Source organism: Salmo salar, chromosome 04 (assembly GCF_965601325.2).
Source record: "Salmo salar chromosome 04, fSalSal1, whole genome shotgun sequence".
NCBI classification, from domain to species: Eukaryota; Metazoa; Chordata; class Actinopteri; order Salmoniformes; family Salmonidae; genus Salmo; species Salmo salar.
In genome coordinates this window covers 757,501-777,500 of record NC_138294.1, presented here as the reverse complement: position 1 = coordinate 777,500, position 20,000 = coordinate 757,501, and the positions used below count along the sequence as shown (strand labels likewise).

Here is a 20,000-nt window from a genome sequence, read left to right as displayed (position 1 = left end):
ACAGCAGTATGTGGACACCCCTTCATACACTATATATACAGCAATATGGACACCCCTTCATACACTATATATACACAGCAGTATGTGGACACCCCTTCATACACTATATATACAGCAGTATGGACACCCCTTCATACACTATATATACACACAGCAGCTGTATGTGGACACCCCTTCATACACTATATATACAGCAGCAGTATGGACACCCCTTCATACACTATATATACAGCAGCAGTATGGACACCCCTTCATACACTATATATACACAGCAGCAGTATGGACACCCCTTCATACACTATATATACACAGCAAGCAGTATGGACACCCCTTCATACACTATATATACACAGCAGCAGTATGGACACCCCTTCATACACAATATATACAGCAGTATGTGGACACCCCTTCATACACTATATATACAGCAGTATGACACCCCTTCAAACACTATATATACAGCAGTATGGACACCCCTTCATACACTATATATACAGCAGTATGTGGACACCCCTTCATACACTATATATACAGCAGTATGGACACCCTTTCATACACTATATATACAGCAGCATTATGTGGACACCCCTTCATACACTATATATACAGCAGTATGTGGACACCCCTTCATACACTATATATACAGCAGTATGTGGACACCCCTTCATACACTATATATACAGCAGTATGTGGACACCCCTTCATACACTATATATACAGCAGTATGTGGACACCCCTTCATACACTATATATACAGCAGTATGTGGACACCCCTTCATACACTATATATACAGCAGTATGTTGGACACCCCTTCAAATGAATAGATTGTTTTTTTCAGCCCCACCCCTTCCTGACCGGTGTATAAAATTGAGCACACAGCCATGCAATCTCCTTAGACAAACATTGGCAGTAGAATAGCCTTACTGAAGAGCTCAGTGACATTTCCAATGTGGCACCGTCATAGGATGCCACCTTTCCAACAAGTCGGTTTGTAAAATTTCTGCCCTGCTAGAGATGCCCCGGTCAACTGTAAGTGGAAACATCTAGGAGCAACAACGGCTCAGTCGTGAAGTGGTAGGCCACACAAGCTCAGAGAACGGGACCGCCGAGTGGTGAAGCGCGTACCGGGTCAAAATCGTCTGTCCTCGGATGCAACATTCACTACTCTGGAAGAAACGTCAGCACAATAACTGTTCGTCTGGAGCTTCATGAAATGGGTTTCCATGGCTGAGCAGCCGCACACAAGCCTAAGATCACCATGCACAATGCCAAGCATTGTCTGGAGTGGTGTAAAGCTCGTCCCCATTGGACTCTGGAGCAGTGGAAACACGTTCTCTAGAGTGATGAATCACGCTTCACCATCTGGCAGTCCGACGGATAAATCTGGGTTTGGCAGATGCCAGGAGAACGCTACCTGCCCCAATGCACACTGCCAACTGTAAAGTTTGGTGGAGGAGGAACAATATATGGGTCTGTTTTTTCATGGTTCGGGCCCTTTAGTTCCAGGGAAGGGACATTTTAAGTGACATTTTAGACAATTCTGTGCTTCCAACTTTATGGCAACAGTTTGGGGAAGGCCCTTTCCTGTTTCAGCATGACAATGCCCCCCGTGCACAAAGAGAGGTCCATAGAGAAATGGTTTGTCGAGATCGGTGTAGAAGAACTTGACTGGCCTGCACAGAGCCCTGACCTCAACCCCATCGAACACCTTTGGAATGAATTGCAATTCCGACTGTGAGCCAGGCCTAATCGCCCAACATCAGTGCCCGACCTCACTAATGCTCTTGTGGCTGAATGGAAGCAAGTCCCCACAGTAATAATCCAACATCTAGTGGAAATCCTTCCCAGAAGAGTGGAGGCTGTTATAGCAGTAAAGGGGTCGACCAACTCCATATTAATGTCCATGATTTAGTAATGAGATGTTTGACGAGCAGGTGTCCACATCCTGTTGGTCATGTAGTGTTGCTCTATTGGCTCTGGGGCTGAGAGCAGGAAACTACGACACCTGTAATTCAGTGTGTGGTGAACACTGAGGCCGTTGTTGTGCCCATGCCAGGCGTCCGGATGCCCTCTCCTGCTGCTCACGTCCATTTGGCACCACTGTGTGTGTGTGTGTATGTGTGTGTGTGTGTGTGTGTGTGTGTGTGTGGAATACTGTTCCAGGTGCCAGCTCCCTCATAATCATTACTGTGACAGAGTTAAGCTCTTTCCAACACACACACACACACACACACACACACACACACACACACACCCCCCCGCGCTCACACACCTCCCCCCGTCTAACCCACAGTTTATGTCTTAAAAAAGTTTCAGAAGCATCCTAACTGCAGCCTTAGTTGACAAGAGATACCCTCCTGTAGGTTTACACTCCAACCCTGTTCCTGGAGAGAAACCCTCCTGGAGGTTTACACTCCAACCCTGTTCCTGGAGAGATACCCTCCTGTAGGTTTACACTCCAACCCTGTTCCTGGAGAGAAACCCTCCTGTAGGTTTACACTCCAACCCTGTTCCTGGAGAGAAACCCTCCTGTAGGTTTACACTCCAACCCTGTTCCTGGAGAGATACCCTCCTGTAGGTTTACACTCCAACCCTGTTCCTGGAGAGATACCCTCCTGTAGGTTTTCAGCTCCAACCCTGTTCCTGGAGAGATACCCTCCTGTAGGTTTTACACTCCAACCCTGTTCCTGGAGAGATACCCTCCTGTAGGTTTACACTCCAACCCTGTTCCTGGAGAGAAACCCTCCTGTAGGTTTACACTCCAACCCTGTTCCTGGAGAGCAACCCTCCTGTAGGTTTACACTCCAACCCTGTTCCTGGAGAGATACCCTCCTGTAGGTTTTACACTCCAACCCTGTTCCTGGAGAGATACCCTCCTGTAGGTTTTAACTCCACCCCCAGTTGTAACTAACCTGATTCAGTTTACCAACCAGCTGATTATTAGAATCAGGAGCTCTAGATGAGGGTTGTAGAGAACCTACATTATGATAGTTCTCCATGAACAGGGTTGTAGAGAACCTACAGGGTTGTAGAGAACCTACATTACGATAGCTCTCCATGAACAGGGTTGTAGAGAACCTACAGGGTTGTAGAGAACCTACATTACGATAGCTCTCCATGAACAGGGTTGTAGAGAACCTACATTATGATAGCTCTCCATGAACAGGGTTGTAGAGAACCTACATTATGATAGCTCTCCAGGAACAGGGTTGTAGAGAACCTACATTATGATAGTTCTCCAGGAACAGGGTTGTAGAGAACCTACATTATGATAGCTCTCCATGAACAGGGTTGTAGAGAACCTACATTATGATAGCTCTCCATGAACAGGGTTGTAGAGAACCTACATTATGATAGCTCTCCAGGAACAGGGTTGTAGAGAACCTACAGGGTTGTAGAGAACCTACATTATGATAGCTCTCCATGAACAGGGTTGTAGAGAACCTACATTACGATGGCTCTCCATGAACAGGGTTGTAGAGAACCTACATTATGATAGCTCTCCAGGAACAGGGTTGTAGAGAACCTACATTATGATAGCTCTCCATGAACAGGGTTGTAGAGAACCTACATTACGATAGCTCTCCAGGAACAGGGTTGTAGAGAACCTACATTATGATAGCTCTCCAGGAACAGGGTTGTAGAGAACCTACATTATGATAGCTCTCCAGGAACAGGGTTGTAGAGAACCTACATTACGATAGCTCTCCAGGAACAGGGTTGTAGAGAACCTACAGGGTTGTAGAGAACCTACATTATGATAGCTCTCCAGGAACAGGGTTGGGAATCCCTGCCAAAACACACAAAGCCAGGACCCATTGAAAAGACAAATCCTCCATCCATCACATCGAAGCCAAACTAAATGTCATCTTCCATGAATTTTCACATCTCCTCCAATGGTTTACAACACATTCCCAGAATCTCGTAAAAATCCCTTCAGCTGTTTTTGTTTATCAAGTACTAAATCAGGAGGAGGCAAGATCAGGTGGACCATTCTAGCCAATGAGAGGGCAGATACGCACGTGAACAACAGGCACAGCGGTTTCCACTAGTTACCACAGCCACAAAGTCAAAATTGGCTATATAGTAAAAATTCATAAAAACAAATGTGCTTTTTTTCCTTTTCATTTAAGGTTAGGTTTAGGCATAAGGTTAGCAGTGTGGTTAAGGTTAGGTTAAAAATCACATTTTACGAAGAGAAATTGTAGAAATAGGCAGGGTTTATGACTTTGTGGCTGTGGTAACTAGTGATGACCAGGCACAACTCCAAACAAAGTTTTTTTTCCCTCAAAGTTGCCGGAATATCACGTATCCTACTTATACCAGTACACTCTTAACAACCTAAGTATTACAACAATGTATATTTGATCAAATAAGCCACACGTAGCAAATAAGCCATTACATTTTTGTTAACCAAATTCCACACTCTCTCATTGACCTCCATACAAAAACGTTTTGCTTGTTGAGTTCTCCCTCGCTTCACCTTTTCATCTCTGGCATTAGGATTCAGTTAAATCTTCCTGCCCCACAATTCCAACACAACCATCATTCCAAAATGGCCCCCAGATACAATAGCCAGACCACTTAATTATATATAGCTCTTCGATTGACAGGTGTGCTGACCAATGAATGCCAGGTGATACCCTGATTGACAGGTGAGCTGACCAATGAACGTCAGCTCATACCCTGATTGACAGGTGTTTAGACCAATAAGACAGACAGACATACTTGCAGCAGTCGTTGAAGAGTTCTTTGCAGGGCGTCTGTTCCAGCTTCTCACGACACTCCCCTACCAACTCCTGAGGTATATCTCGCAGATGGGCTGCCGACTAGACGGAGAGACATGTATTTATTAATGAACCAAATCTATCTACAGAGCCTTCAGAAAGTATTCATACCCCTTGAATTATTCCACATTCTGTTGTTTCAGCCTGAATTCAAAATGGAAAAAATATATATACACAAAAACACACATTTTACATTTACATTTTAGTCATTTAGCAACTTACGAAACCCCATAATGACAAAGTGAAAACATGTTTTTAGAAATGTTTGCACATTTACTGAAAATTAGATGCAGAAATATCTCATTTACATAATATTCACACCCCTGAGTCAATATAATCACCTTTGGCAGCTTATTTAATTTACCTTATTTAATCAGTATTCAGACCCATTGATTAAATACATTTGGAAAATGTATAAAAACATTTTAGAATAATGCTTTAACGTAAAAAAAAAAAAATGTGGAAAAAGTCAAGGGGTCTGAATACTTTCAGAAGGAAAAGTATGTCATTTGGAAAGTATTCAGACTTCTTGACTTTTACCATATTTTGTTACTTTACAGCATTATTCTAAAATGTTTTTATACATTTTACAAATGTATTTAATCAATGGGTCTGAATACTGATTAAATAAGACCCATTGATTAAATAAATGTTTCTCCTCATCAATCTACACACAATACCCCATAATGCTAAAGCAAAAAAAGGTTTTTAGAAATATTTGCAAATTTATAAATAATTTAAAAAAAACATGCCTTATTTACATAAGTATTCAAACCCTTTACTATGAGACTCAATTTTCCTCTGGTGCATCTTGTTTCCATTGATCATCCTTGATGTTTCTACAACTTGATTGGAGTGCACCTGTGGTAAATTCACTTGATTGGACGTGTTTGGAAAGGCACACCCCTGTCTATATAAGGTCCCACAGTTGACAGTGCATGTCAGAGCAAAAAACAAGAAATGAGGTCAAAGGAACTGTCCATTGAGCTCAGAGACAGGATTGTGTCGAGGCACAGATCTGGGGAAGGGTCCCAAAACAATTCTGCAGCATTGAAGGTCCAGAAGCACACAGTGGCCTCCATCATTCTTAAATGGAAGAAGTTTGGAACCACCAAGACTCTTCCTAGAGCTGGACGCCCGGCCAAACTGAGAAATCGGGGGAGAAGGACCTTGGTCAGGGAGGTGACCAAGAACCCGATGGTCACTCTGATAGAGCTACAGAGTTCCTCTGTGGAGATGGGAGAACCTTCCAGAAGGACACCCATCTCTGCAGCACTCCACCAATCAGGCCTTTATGGTAGAGTGGCCAGACGGATGCCACTCCTCAGTAAAAGGCACGTCAGCCCACTTGGAGTTTACCAAAAGGCACCTAAAGACTCTCAGACCATGAGAGACAAGATTCTCTGGTCTGATGAAACCAAGATTGAACTCTTTGGCCTGAATGCCAAGCATCACATCTGGAGGAAACCTGGCACCATCCCTACGGTGAAGCATGATGGTGGCAGCATCATGCTGTGGGGATGTTTTTCAGGGACTGGGAGACTAGTCAGGATTGAGGGAAAGATGAACGGAGTAAAGTACAGAGAGCTCCTTGATGAAAACCTGCTCCAGAGCGCTCAGGACCTCAGACTGGGGAGAAGGTTCACCTTCCAACAGGACATCGACCCTAAACACACAGCCAAGACAACGCAGGACTGGCTTCGGGACAGTCTCTGAATGAGTGGCCCAGCCAGAGCCCGATCTAACATCTCTGGAGAGACCTGAAAATACCTGTGCAGCGACGCTCCCGGTCCAACCTAACAGAGCTTGAGAGGATCTGCAGAGAAGAATGGGAGAAACTCCCCAAATACAGATGTGCCAAGCTTGTAGCGTCATACCCAAGAAGACCTGAGGTTGTAATCGCTGCCAAAGGTTCTTCAACAAAGAACTGAGTAAAGGGTCTGAATACTTATGGAAATTATATATTCCAGTTTTACATTTCTAATAAAAACGAGCAGAAATTTCTAAAAACCTGTTTTTGCTTTGTCATTATGGGGTGTTTGTGATGTCATTATGGGGTGTTTGTGATGTCATTATGGGGTATTGTAGATTGATGAGGGGAAAAAACAATTGAATCCATTTTAGAATAAAGCTGACTAACGGAACAAAATTTGGAAAATACTTTCCCAAAGCACTGTGTGTGTGTGTGTATATATATATATATATATATATATATATATATATATATATATATATATATATATATATATATATAAAAAATACACAGTTATCATTACATTTCAAATATCAAATTAATATTGTTGCTTTCTGACTGGAGAGACAGAAGAGGTGAACATATTCATTTGGACAGCATTTCAATAATGGTATTAAATAGTTCAAAGGCAATTACATGTAGCTATCATTACAATTACACTGACTAACATGTCACACTCTTCCAGCGTTAGTTTGATCAGCTGATGTAGTATAGGATGACAAGACGTTGATCTGCACTGGGCCTTTCATCTGTTATTGAAGTAACTTACTCACCCCGTTGTTAAAGTAAGTTTCTAACATCCTGATTCCACAATCCTTCCTCTTCTCATCTGGAGCGAGCTGGTACAGGGCCTGGCAGGAGAGGCACACTGTTACAAACACGATACACTCTCTCCATACATCCACCACAGCATGATGTCACCACATGATAACTACACCACCACAGGATGATGTCACCACATGATAACTACACCACCACAGCATGATGTCACCACATGATAACTACAACACCACAGGATGATGTCACCACATGATAACTACACCACCACCACAGCATGATGTCACCACATGATAACTACAACACCACCACAGCATGATGTCACCACATGATAACTACAACACCACCACAGCATGATGTCACCACATGATAACTACAACACCACAGGATGATGTCACCACATGATAACTACAACACCACAGGATGATGTCACCACATGATAACTACAACACCACAGGATGATGTCACCACATGATAACTACACCACCACAGGATGATGTCACCACATGATAACTAGCAACACCACAGGATGATGTCACCACATGATAACTAGAACACCACAGGATGATGTCACCACATGATAACTACAACACCACAGCATGATGTCACCACATGATAACTACAACACCACCCCAGGATGATGTCACCACATGATAACTAGAACACCACCACATGATGATGTCACCACATGATAACTAGAACACCACCACAGGATGATGTCACCACATGATAACTACAACACCACCACAGGATGATGTCACCACATGATAACTACAACACCACCACAGGATGATGTCACCACATGATTTAACTTTAACCTCCCCACGTCTACCTTTGACTCATTCCTCTCTGCCTCCTTCTTTCCACTCCTCTCCTCTTTTGACCTCACCCTCTCACCTTCCCCCCCTACTCACAAGGCAGGCAATACGCTTGACCTCATCTTTACTAGATGCTGTTCTTCCACTAATCTCATTGCAACTCCCCTCCAAATCTCCGACCACTACCTTGTATCCTTTTCCCTCTTGCTCTCATCCAACACTTCTCACTCTGCCCCTACTCGGATGGTATTGCGCCGTCCCAACCTTCGCTCTCTCTCTCCCGCTACTCTCTCCTCTTCCATCCTATCATCTCTTCCCTCTGCTCAAACCTTCTCCAACCTATCTCCTGATTCTGCCTCCTCAACCCTCCTCTCCTCCCTCTCTGCATCCTTTGATTTCCTCTGTCCCCTATCCTCCAGGCCGGCTCGGTCCTCCCCTCCTGCTCCGTGGCTCGACGACTCACTACGAGCTCACAGAACAAGGCTCCGGGCAGCCGAGCGGAAATGGAGGAAAACTCGCCTCCCTGCGGACCTGGCATCCTTTCACTCACTCCTCTCTACATTCTCCTCTTCTGTCTCTGCTGCTAAAGCCACTTTCTACCACTCTAAATTCCAAGCATCTGCCTCTAACCCTAGGAAGCTCTTTGCTACCTTCTCCTCCCTCCTGAATCCTCCTCCCCCTCCCCCCCCCCTCCTCCCTCTCTGCGGATGACTTCGTCAACCATTTTGAAAAGAAGGTTGACGATATCCGATCCTCGTTTGCTAAGTCAAACGACACCGCTGGTCCTGCTCACACTGCCCTACCCTGTGCTTTGACCTCTTTCTCCCCTCTCTCTCCAGATGAAATCTCGTGTCTTGTGACGGCTGGCCGCCCAACAACCTGCCCACTTGACCCTATCCCCTCCTCTCTTCTCCAGACCATTTCCGGAGACCTTCTCCCCTTCCTCACCTCGCTCATCAACTCATCCTTGACCGCTGGCTACGTCCCTTCCGTCTTCAAGAGAGCGAGAGTTGCACCCCTTCTGAAAAAACCTACACTCGATCCCTCCGATGTCAACAACTACAGACCAGTATCCCTTCTTTCTTTTCTCTCCAAAACTCTTGAACGTGCCGTCCTTGGCCAGCTCTCCTGCTATCTCGCTCAGAATGACCTTCTTGATCCTAATCAGTCAGGTTTCAAGACTGGGCATTCAACTGAGACTGCTCTTCTCTGTGTCACGGAGGCTCTCCGCACTGCTAAAGCTAACTCTCTCTCCTCTGCTCTCATCCTTCTAGACCTATCTGCTGCCTTTGATACTGTGAACCATCAGATCCTCCTCTCCACCCTCTCCGAGTTGGGCATCTCCGGCGCGGCCCACGCTTGGATTGCGTCCTACCTGACAGGTCGCTCCTACCAGGTGGCGTGGCGAGAATCTGTCTCCGCACCATGCGCTCTCACCACTGGTGTCCCCCAGGGCTCTGTTCTAGGCCCTCTCCTATTCTCGCTATACACCAAGTCACTTGGCTCTGTCATATCCTCACATGGTCTCTCCTATCATTGCTATGCAGACGACACACAATTAATCTTCTCCTTTCCCCCTTCTGATAACCAGGCGGCGAATCGCATCTCTGCATGTCTGTCAGACATAGCAGTGTGGATGACGGATCACCAGCTCAAGCTGAACCTCGGCAAGACGGAGCTGCTCTTCCTCCCGGGGAAGGACTGCCCGTTCCATGATCTCGCCATCACGGTTGACAACTCCCTTGTGTCCTCCTCCCAGAGTGCTAAGAACCTTGGCGTGATCCTGGACAACACCCTGTCGTTCTCCACTAACATCAAGGCGGTGACCCGATCCTGTAGGTTCATACTCTACAACATTCGCAGAGTACGACCCTGCCTCACACAGGAAGCGGCGCAGGTCCTAATCCAGGCACTTGTCATCTCCCGTCTGGATTACTGCAACTCGCTGTTGGCTGGGCTCCCTGCCTGTGCCATTAAACCCCTACAACTCATCCAGAACGCCGCAGCCCGTCTGGTGTTCAACCTTCCCAAGTTCTCTCACGTCACCCCGCTCCTCCGCTCTCTCCACTGGCTTCCAATTGAAGCTCGCATCCGCTACAAGACCATGGTGATTGCCTACGGAGCTGTGAAGGGAACGGCACCTCCATACCTTCAGGCTCTGATCAGGCCCTACACCCAAACAAGGGCACTGCGTTCATCCACCACTGGCCTGCTGGCCCCCCTACCTCTGAGGAAGCACAGTTCCCGCTCAGCCCAGTCAAAACTGTTCGCTGCTCTGGCACCCCAATGGTGGAACAAGCTCCCTCACGACGCCAGGACAGCGGAGTCAATCACCACCTTCCGGAGACACCTGAAACCCCACCTCTTTAAGGAATACCTAGGATAGGATAAAGTAATCCTTCTAACCCCCCCCCCCCCCTTAAAAGATTTAGATGCACTATTGTAAAGTGGTTGTTCCACTGGATATTATAGGTGAATGCACCATTTTGTAAGTCGCTCTGGATAAGAGCGTCTGCTAAATGACTTAAATGTAATGTAAATGTAAAATGTAATGATAACTACAACACCACCACAGGATGATGTCACCACATGATAACTAGAACAACACCACAGGATGATGTCACCACATGATAACTAGAACACCACCACAGGATGATGTCACCACATGATAACTAGAACACCACCACAGGATGATGTCACCATATGATATTGACAACGACAATAACAGTCAGAGAAACAAAATGGCCACCGAGTTTCTCTTCACACTTCTCCTGTCAGTGTGTGTGTGTGTGTGTGTGTGTGTGTGTGTGTGTGTGTGTGTGTGTGTGTGTGTGTGTGTGTGTGATTCTCTTCACGCTTCTCGACTTCCACAGGTCTGTCTGTCAACGGCAGCGATGACTCGTCATATTTGCATTGTTGCGTCATCGTAGAGTTTGACAGAGTTAGTTCTAGATTGTATCTTAAATTGCACCCTATTCCTTATATAGTGCACTACTTTTGACCAAGAGTTGGCACCCGATTCCCCATGTAGTGCACTACTTTTGACCAGGGACCAATAGGAACAGAGTGCCATTCGGGACAGAGGCCCAGACTAACACCACTGTTCAGTTCTAGATGGATAGGTCTGTCTGTTGACCGAACATGGATATGGTTTAGAACAGTCTAGAACAGTTATAGACAAATATGGGCAACAGTTCCTGACTCACATGGCAGCATGGAGAGGACTTCTGTCATCTCTACTGATACACATACGGCTGTGACTAGGCTACAATGGAAAAGTGGACTTATAAAGTACACAACACTAACCAATCTGAAGTGTTACTGGGTAGCAATCTCTCTGTTTTACACGTTTGGCTAAAAATGTTAGAATAATTGTGTGTTTTGTGAGTTTTTATATGGCCTGTAGGACAGAGGGGGCTGCTGAGGGGAGAACAGATCATAATAATGTCAGGAACAGAGAAAATGGAACGACATCAAACACCTGGAAACTTTAGACCAGAGTCCTATATAGTACCCTACTTTAGACCAGAGTCCTATATAGTACCCTACTTTAGACCAGAGTCCTATATAGTACCCTACTTTAGACCAGAGTCCTATATAGTACCCTACTTTAGACCAGAGTCCTATATAGTACCCTACTTTAGACCAGAGTCCTATATAGTACCCTACTTTAGACCAGAATCCTATATAGTGTCCTACTTCAGACCAGACTCCTATATAGTGTCCTACTTTAGACCAGAGTCCTATATAGTACCCTACTTTAGACCAGACTCCTATATAGTGTCCTACTTCAGACCAGAGTCCTATGGAAAGTGGCCTATAGGGAAGAGATTTGTCATTTGGGACTCAACCACCCTCTCTGTGAGACTGTTTCCTCATACAATAGTCCATGAGGGGAGATTTTAGGAATACACAAACTGCCTCTGTCAAAACACTTCTCATTGTTTCTCTCAGTGTGTGTGTGTGTGTGTGTGTGTGTGTGTGTGTGTGTGTGTGTGTGTGTGTGTTGACACACACAGACGTTGACTAATGTAGGTGTTCACTAAACAAGAAGTGTTTTTTTCATATCTCAGACACCTCCAGGGGCCGGGACACAAGCCTGGGCCTGTGTTAGTCTACCTACCCAGGGGACAGGCCTCTGACGTGGGCTTAATAACCTCATGGAGAGGGTGCATGGAGGAGGAAGGGCAGATATTTTTCTGACAGGCTCCCTTCCAGCGCTCATGCCCTATCCCACCCAAGTTCCTCTCTCCACCCCTCTCTCTCATTCTTTCCCCCCCTCTCTCTCTCATTCTTTCCCCCCCCTCTCTCTCTCCATTCTTTCCCCCCCTCTCTCTACTCCCATTCTTTCCCCCTCCTCTCTCTCCCTCACATTACCAGTCCCTCTCTGACTCCCAGGCTCCCCAAGACCCCCCCCCCCCCCCCCCACATCTGCATGCCCAAACTCATGCCTAGTCCTTTCTCATGGGAGCTAGCAGAGGAAGCAGGAAAAGGGGGGGGGGGGGGTTGAGAGGAAATTGAGGGGGAGAGAGAGAAAGACAGACAGACAGAGAGAGAAATCGTGGGAGAGAGGGATAACGACAGAGACAGATAGAAATGTCTTACCACAGAGTCCATGAACTCGATGCAACGTTTGAGCTCTGGCCTGGTGTCACAGTACTGACGGAACAGCAATCGACCAATCGGCTGTCTCTCACACAGACTGGTATAGTCCCTGTCTGAGAGAGAGAGACAGAGAGGTAGAGAGAGAGAGAGGTAGAGAGAGAGAGAGAGTAGAGAGAGAGAGAGGTAGAGAGAGAGAGAGGTAGAGAGAGAGAGAGAGGTAGAGAGAGAGGTAGAGGTAGAGAGAGAGAGAGCGAGAGAGCGAGAGAGAGAGGTAGAGAGAGAGAGGTAGAGAGAGAGAGAGAGAGAGAGGTAGAGAGAGAGAGAGAGAGAGGTAGAGAGAGAGGAGAGAGAGGTAGAGAGAGAGAGAGAGAGGTAGAGAGAGAGAGAGAGAGAGGTAGAGGTAGAGAGAGAGAGAGGTAGAGGTAGAGAGAGAGAGAGGTAGAGAGATAGAGAGAGCGAGTAGAGAGAGCGTAGGTAGAGAGAGCGAGGTAGAGAGAGCGAGGTAGAGAGAGCGAGGTAGAGAGAGAGCGAGGTAGAGAGGAGAGCGAGGTAGGAGAGAGCGAGGTAGAGAGGAGAGCGAGGTAGAGAGGAGAGCGAGGTAGAGAGGAGAGAGAGGTAGAGAGGAGAGAGAGGTAGAGAGGAGAGAGAGGTAGAGAGGAGAGAGAGGTAGAGAGGAGAGAGGGTAGAGAGGAGAGAGGTAGAGAGGAGAGAGAGGTAGAGAGAGGTAGAGAGGAGAGAGAGGTAGAGAGGAGAGAGAGGTAGAGAGGAGTGAGGGGTAGAGAGGAGAGAGAGGAGAGAGAGGTAGAGAGGAGAGAGGGGTAGAGAGGAGAGAGAGAGGTAGAGAGGAGAGAGAGGTAGAGAGGAGAGAGGGGTAGAGAGAGAGGGGTAGAGGTAGAGGTAGAGAGGAGAGAGAGAGAGACATTTGTACATCGTTACAACACTGTATATATACATAATATGACATTTGTAATGTCTTTATTCTTTTGGAACTTCTGTGAGTGTAATGTTTAATTTTTATTGTTTATTTCACTTTTGTATATTATCTACCTCACTTGCTTTGGCAATGTTAACATATGTTTCCCATGCCAATAAAGCCCTTAAAATGAATTGACAGGGAGACAGAGAGAGAGAATGAAGTGGACATTGAAACATATTAAATACTTGTGTTGTGACTCGTCTAGTCATACATCTCCTTTATAATGATGGATGGATAGATGGGTGTGTCTCAGCCCAGCTGGCCACGCCTAGTGACTCTGTCACATTTCCTCTGAAGCCAAATGAGGGAATCCCAGGACATTCAATTACTAGCTAACACACACAGGGAGAAGGAGGGAGGGAGGGGGAGGAGAGGGAAGGAGGGAGAGAGGGAGGAAGGGAGGGAGGAAAGCTAAAGGCTTGCTTGCAGTAGCATGCACCAGCCTAGGACTACTTAAACCCGCGCCAGCCTAGACTACTTACACCCGCGCCAGCCGAAACGACTTAAACCCGCGCCATCCGAGCCTATTTAAACCCGCGCCATCCGAGCCTATTTAAACCCGCGCCATCCGAGCCTATGTAAACCCGCGCCATCCGAGCCTATTTAAACCCGCGCCAGCCGAGCCTATTTAAACCCGCGCCAGCCGAGACTATTTAAACCCGCACCAGTATGTGTGTGTGTGTACAGCCAGTGCTAGACAGTGCTAGACAGAACAACTGTAAAGCGTTGTGTCTCCATTCAGACGACTGGGTTCTGAACAGAACATGTGTGTGAGATAGAGAGGGTCATCTTGGCAGTGGTTCAAGCCTCTCTTCAGTTGTCATTAGTTACATGGAACACATCAACATATAAACACATCATCAGCTACTTCTGGTACTTCAAATAAATATTTATAACTAACCAGCAGCTAGCACCCGAGAGAGAGGGGGAGGGAGAGAGAGAGAGACCGAGAGAGAGAGGGGGAGGGAGAGAGAGAGAGAACGAGAGAGAGAGAGGGGGGAGGGAGAGAGAGAGAGACCGAGAGAGAGAGAGGGGGAGGGAGAGAGAGAGAGAGACCGAGAGAGAGAGAGAGAGGGGGGAGGGAGAGAGAGAGAGAGAGACCGAGAGAGAGAGAGAGAGGGGGAGGGAGAGAGAGAGAGAGAGACCGAGAGAGAGAGAGAGAGGGGGAGGGAGAGAGAGAGAGAGAGACCGAGAGAGAGAGAGAGAGGGGGAGGGAGAGAGAGAGAGAGAGACCGAGAGAGAGAGAGAGAGGGGGAGGGAGAGAGAGAGACCGAGAGAGAGAGAGGGAGAGGGAGAGAGAGAGAGAGAGACCGAGAGAGAGAGAGAGGGGGAGGGAGAGAGAGAGAGACCGAGAGAGAGAGAGAGGGGGAGGGAGAGAGAGAGAGACCGAGAGAGAGAGGGGGAGGGAGAGAGAGAGAGACGAACGAGAGAGAGAGAGGGGGAGGGAGAGAGAGAGAGACCGAGAGAGAGAGGGGGAGGGAGAGAGAGAGAGAACGAGAGAGAGAGAGGGGGAGGGAGAGAGAGAGAGAGAGACCGAGAGAGAGAGAGAGAGGGGGAGGGAGAGAGAGAGACCGAGAGAGAGAGAGAGAGGGGGAGGGAGAGAGAGAGAGAGAGACCGAGAGAGAGAGAGAGAGGGGGAGGGAGAGAGAGAGAGAGAGACCGAGAGAGAGAGAGAGAGGGGGAGGGAGAGAGAGAGAGAGAGACCGAGAGAGAGAGAGAGAGGGGGAGGGAGAGAGAGAGAGAGAGACCGAGAGAGAGAGAGGGAGAGGGAGAGAGAGAGAGAGAGACCGAGAGAGAGAGAGGGGGAGGGAGAGAGAGAGACCGAGAGAGAGAGAGAGGGGGAGGGAGAGAGAGAGAGACCGAGAGAGAGAGAGAGAGGGGGAGGGAGAGAGAGAGAGACCGAGAGAGAGAGAGAGGGGGAGGGAGAGAGAGAGAGACCGAGAGAGAGAGAGGGGGAGAGAGAGAGAGAGACCGAGAGAGAGAGGGAGGGAGAGAGAGAGACCGAGAGAGAGGGGAGGGAGAGAGAGGGGGAGGGAGAGAGAGAGAGGGGGAGGGAGAGAGAGAGAGGGGGAGGGAGAGACCGAGAGAGAGAGACCGAGAGAGAGAGACCGAGAGAGAGAGAGGAGAGGGAGAGAGAGAGAGAGAGACCGAGAGAGAGAGAGGGGGAGAGAGAGAGAGAGACCGAGAGAGAGAGAGAGGGGGAGGGAGAGAGAGAGAGACCGAGAGAGAGAGAGAGAGGGGGAGGGAGAGAGAGAGAGACCGAGAGAGAGAGAGAGGGGGAGGGAGAGAGAGAGAGAGACCGAGAGAGAGAGAGGGGGGGAGAGAGAGAGAGAGACCGAGAGAAGAGAGGGAGGGAGAGAGAGAGACCGAGAGAGAGGGGGAGGGAGAGAGAGGGGGAGGGAGAGAGAGAGAGGGGGAGGGAGAGAGAGAGAGGGGGAGGGAGAGACCAAGAGAGAGAGACCGAGAGAGAGAGACCGAGAGAGAGAGGCCGAGAGAGAGAGAGAGAGAGAGAGAGAGAGAGAGAGAGACAGAGAGAGAGAGAGACAGAGAGAGAGAGAGAGACAGAGAGAGAGAGAGAGAGAGAGAGACAGAGAGAGACAGAGAGAGGAGGGAGAGAGAGAGACCGAGAGAGAGAGACAGAGAGAGAGACCGAAAGTGAGGAAAGGTGGGTGAGGCAGAGTGAAGAGAGGAGGAATAGTAAAATGAGGGAAAGGAGAGAAATATGAAGAAAGTAGGACACACACACACACACACACACACACACACACACACCACACACACACACACACACACACACACACACACACACACACACACACACACACACACACACACACACACACACACACACACACACAGCAGGTAGTGGTTACAGGTCTCTTAAAGGAACTGTCCAGTGTTTCCAGATTGCTTTCCAAAAACAGGTCATTACTATGTTACAGAATGGTTGGTGGGCCCTACCCCAGTTACAGAATGGTTGGTGGGCCTACCCCAGTTACAGAATGGTTGGTGGGCCCTATCCCAGTTACAGAATGGTTGGTGGGCCCTACCCCAGTTACAGAATGGTTGGTGGGTCCTACCCCAGTTACAGAATGGTTGGTGGGCCCTACCCCAGTTACAGAATGGTTGGTGGGCCCTACCCCAGTTACAGAATGGTTGGTGGGCCCTATCCCAGTTACAGAATGGTTGGTGGGTCCTACCCCAGTTACAGAATGGTTGGTGGGTCCTACCCCAGTTACAGAATGGTTGGTGGGCCCTACCCCAGTTACAGAATGGTTGGTGGGCCCTACCCCAGTTACAGAATGGTTGGTGGGCCCTATCCCAGTTACAGAATGGTTGGTGGGCCCTACCCCAGTTACAGAATGGTTGGTGGGCCCTACCCCAGTTACAGAATGGTTGGTGGGCCCTACCCCAGTTACAGAATGGTTGGTGGGTCCTACCCCATTACAGAATGGTTGGTGGGTCTACCCCAGTTACAGAATGGTTGGTGGGCCCTACCCCAGTTACAGAATGGTTGGTGGGCCCTACCCCAGTTACAGAATGGTTGGTGGGCCCTACCCCAGTTACAGAATGGTTGGTGGGCCCTATCCCAGTTACAGAATGGTTTGGTGGGCCCTACCCCAGTTACAGAATGGTTGGTGGGCCCTACCCCAGTTACAGAATGGTTGGTGGGCCCTACCCCAGTTACAGAATGGTTGGTGGGCCCTACCCCAGTTACAGAATGGTTGGTGGGCCCTACCCCAGTTACAGAATGGTTGGTGGGTCCTACCCCAGTTACAGAATGGTTGGTGGGCCCTACCCCAGTTACAGAATGGTTGGTGGGCCCTACCCCAGTTACAGAATGGTTGGTGGGCCCTACCCCAGTTACAGAATGGTTGGTGGGTCCTACCCCAGTTACAGAATGGTTGGTGGGCCCTACCCCAGTTACAGAATGGTTGGTGGGCCCTACCCCAGTTACAGAATGGTTGGTGGGCCCTACCCCAGTTACAGAATGGTTGGTGGGCCCTACCCCAGTTACAGAATGGTTGGTGGGCCCTACCCCAGTTACAGAATGGTTGGTGGGCCCCACCCCAGTTACAGAATGGTTGGTGGGCCCTACCCCAGTTACAGAATGGTTGGTGGGCCCACCCCAGTTACAGAATGGTTGGTGGGCCCTACCCCAGTTACAGAATGGTTGGTGGGCCCTACCCCAGTTACAGAATGGTTGGTGGGCCCTACCCCAGTTACAGAATGGTTGGTGGGTCCTACCCCAGTTACAGAATGGTTGGTGGGTCCTACCCCAGTTACAGAATGGTTGGTGGGTCCTACCCCAGTTACAGAATGGTTGGTGGGCCCTACCCCAGTTACAGAATGGTTGGTGGGCCCTACCCCAGTTACAGAATGGTTGGTGGGTCCTACCCCAGTTACAGAATGGTTGGTGGGTCCTACCCCAGTTACAGAATGGTTGGTGGGTCCTACCCCAGTTACAGAATGGTTGGTGGGTCCTACCCCAGTTACAGAATGGTTGGTGGGCCCTACCCCAGTAACAGAATGGTTGGTGGGCCCTACACCGGTCATTAGACCGCTGATTGGCCAGCTCATTCTCCTCAGGAGGATGACATCATCCTATATGAGGAAATAGCGAGCCAACGGTGTGTTTGAGAAGTGTGGTTCTGAAGTGTTCTCTCTCCGAGTTCTGATTTAACCACAAACACAAGTACAGCGTTAAAATCAACAACATTAGGAGTTAACAGAATATTCACTTTTTTAAAAAAAGTCAGACTTTCACTGGACAGTTAGTTTTGATATAAATCAGCTAGAGAGACGCATCACTGAAAGACCTGACCAGACACACCAAAGATATAGTTTGGTGTGTGAGAGAGAGAGACCTGACCAGACACACCAAAGATATAGTTTGGTGTGTGAGAGAGAGAGACCTGACCAGACACAACAAAGATATAGTTTGGTGTGTGAGAGAGAGAGACCTGACCAGACACAACAAAGATATAGTTTGGTGTGTGAGAGAGAGAGACCTGACCAGACACAACAAAGATATAGTTTGGTGTGTGAGAGAGAGAGACCTGACCAGACACAACAAAGATATAGTTTGGTGTGTGAGAGAGAGAGACCTGACCAGACACAACAAAGATATAGTTTGGTGTGTGAGAGAGAGAGACCTGACCAGACACAACAAAGATATAGTTTGGTGTGTGTGAGAGACCTGACCAGACACAACAAAGATATAGTTTGGTGTGTGTGTGTGTGAGAGAGAGAGAGCAGTGTAACATCTGCAATACAGTCACGTATTACTGTTGGGATACAGTGAAACACCTAAAAGGTCCACTCTCTCACACACCAGGTTATGTATTCTAGGAACAAGGTGAACTGGGCCCCATCACTATCACCCACCCCATGTGTACCGTCTATGACCTCTACCCTCTGACCTCTACCCTCTGGCAGCCAGAGAACCAGAGGGAGGGGAGAGGAGGGCTGGGAGAAGCCCAGTAGAGGAGCAGTTGTCTGGGCCACACAGAGAGGAGACTCCCCCCTCCCCCCCCCCCCCCCCACATCCTCTGGAGGAGGTGCACGGGGAATGTATTGCCTGCATCCCAAATTCCACCCTATTCCCTAGATAGTGCACTACTTTTGACAGGGAGTTGGCACGCTATTCCCTAGATAGTGCACTACTTCTATCCAGGGAATCTGGTGAAAAGTAGTGCAGTACACAGGGAATAGGGTGCAATTTATTTTTCATTTAATCAATAATGAAGCTGAATGTCGAAATCTGTTTTCATATCCGTCAACTGGTTGGTGGCTTGTCTGGTCAAAACACACACACGATGAACTCACACCCACATAGAGAACCTGTACACACACACACACACACACACACACACACACACACACACTAGAGTTGTCATGAAACCAGACTCTTTACTTCCATAGCGATAACAGGTTTACTATCACGATACTTCATACCAACACAATACCAAAAACATCCAGGATTATTTTATCGTACTGATCGACAACGTTTGCATAGAAGTACTAAATGTCTTCTTTTATAAAAGAGGACGCTGTCTCTTTAAGACCCAGGGACGACTTCATTCATGGAGGTACAGGGAGGGAGAGAGAGATGATCAAGGGAATGAATAACGCTTCTGGTGACAATCAGCATATTTAGCATTTTGGTTTGTATATTATCACAAAGTACTAGGAGTAGTGAATGTTAGCTTTAGCTGTTAGCTTTAGCTGTCAGCTAGTAAGGAAAGTTAGCGGTATCTTCCAGCTTTATAGGCTATCTTCT

The 20,000-nt window shown here is 48.0% G+C and overlaps 1 protein-coding gene across 1 annotated transcript in view; it reads right to left on the bottom strand.

Moving 5' to 3' along the window:
* The window catches only part of LOC106592297 (G protein-coupled receptor kinase 6), a 99,662-nt gene that overhangs the window by 39,554 nt on the left and 40,108 nt on the right, over window positions 1–20,000 (bottom strand). Inside the window, 3 exon segments of the mRNA XM_045716300.2 lie at window positions 4,730–4,830; window positions 7,315–7,392; window positions 12,742–12,854. Coding sequence (XP_045572256.2) covers window positions 4,730–4,830; window positions 7,315–7,392; window positions 12,742–12,854 — 292 coding nt within the window.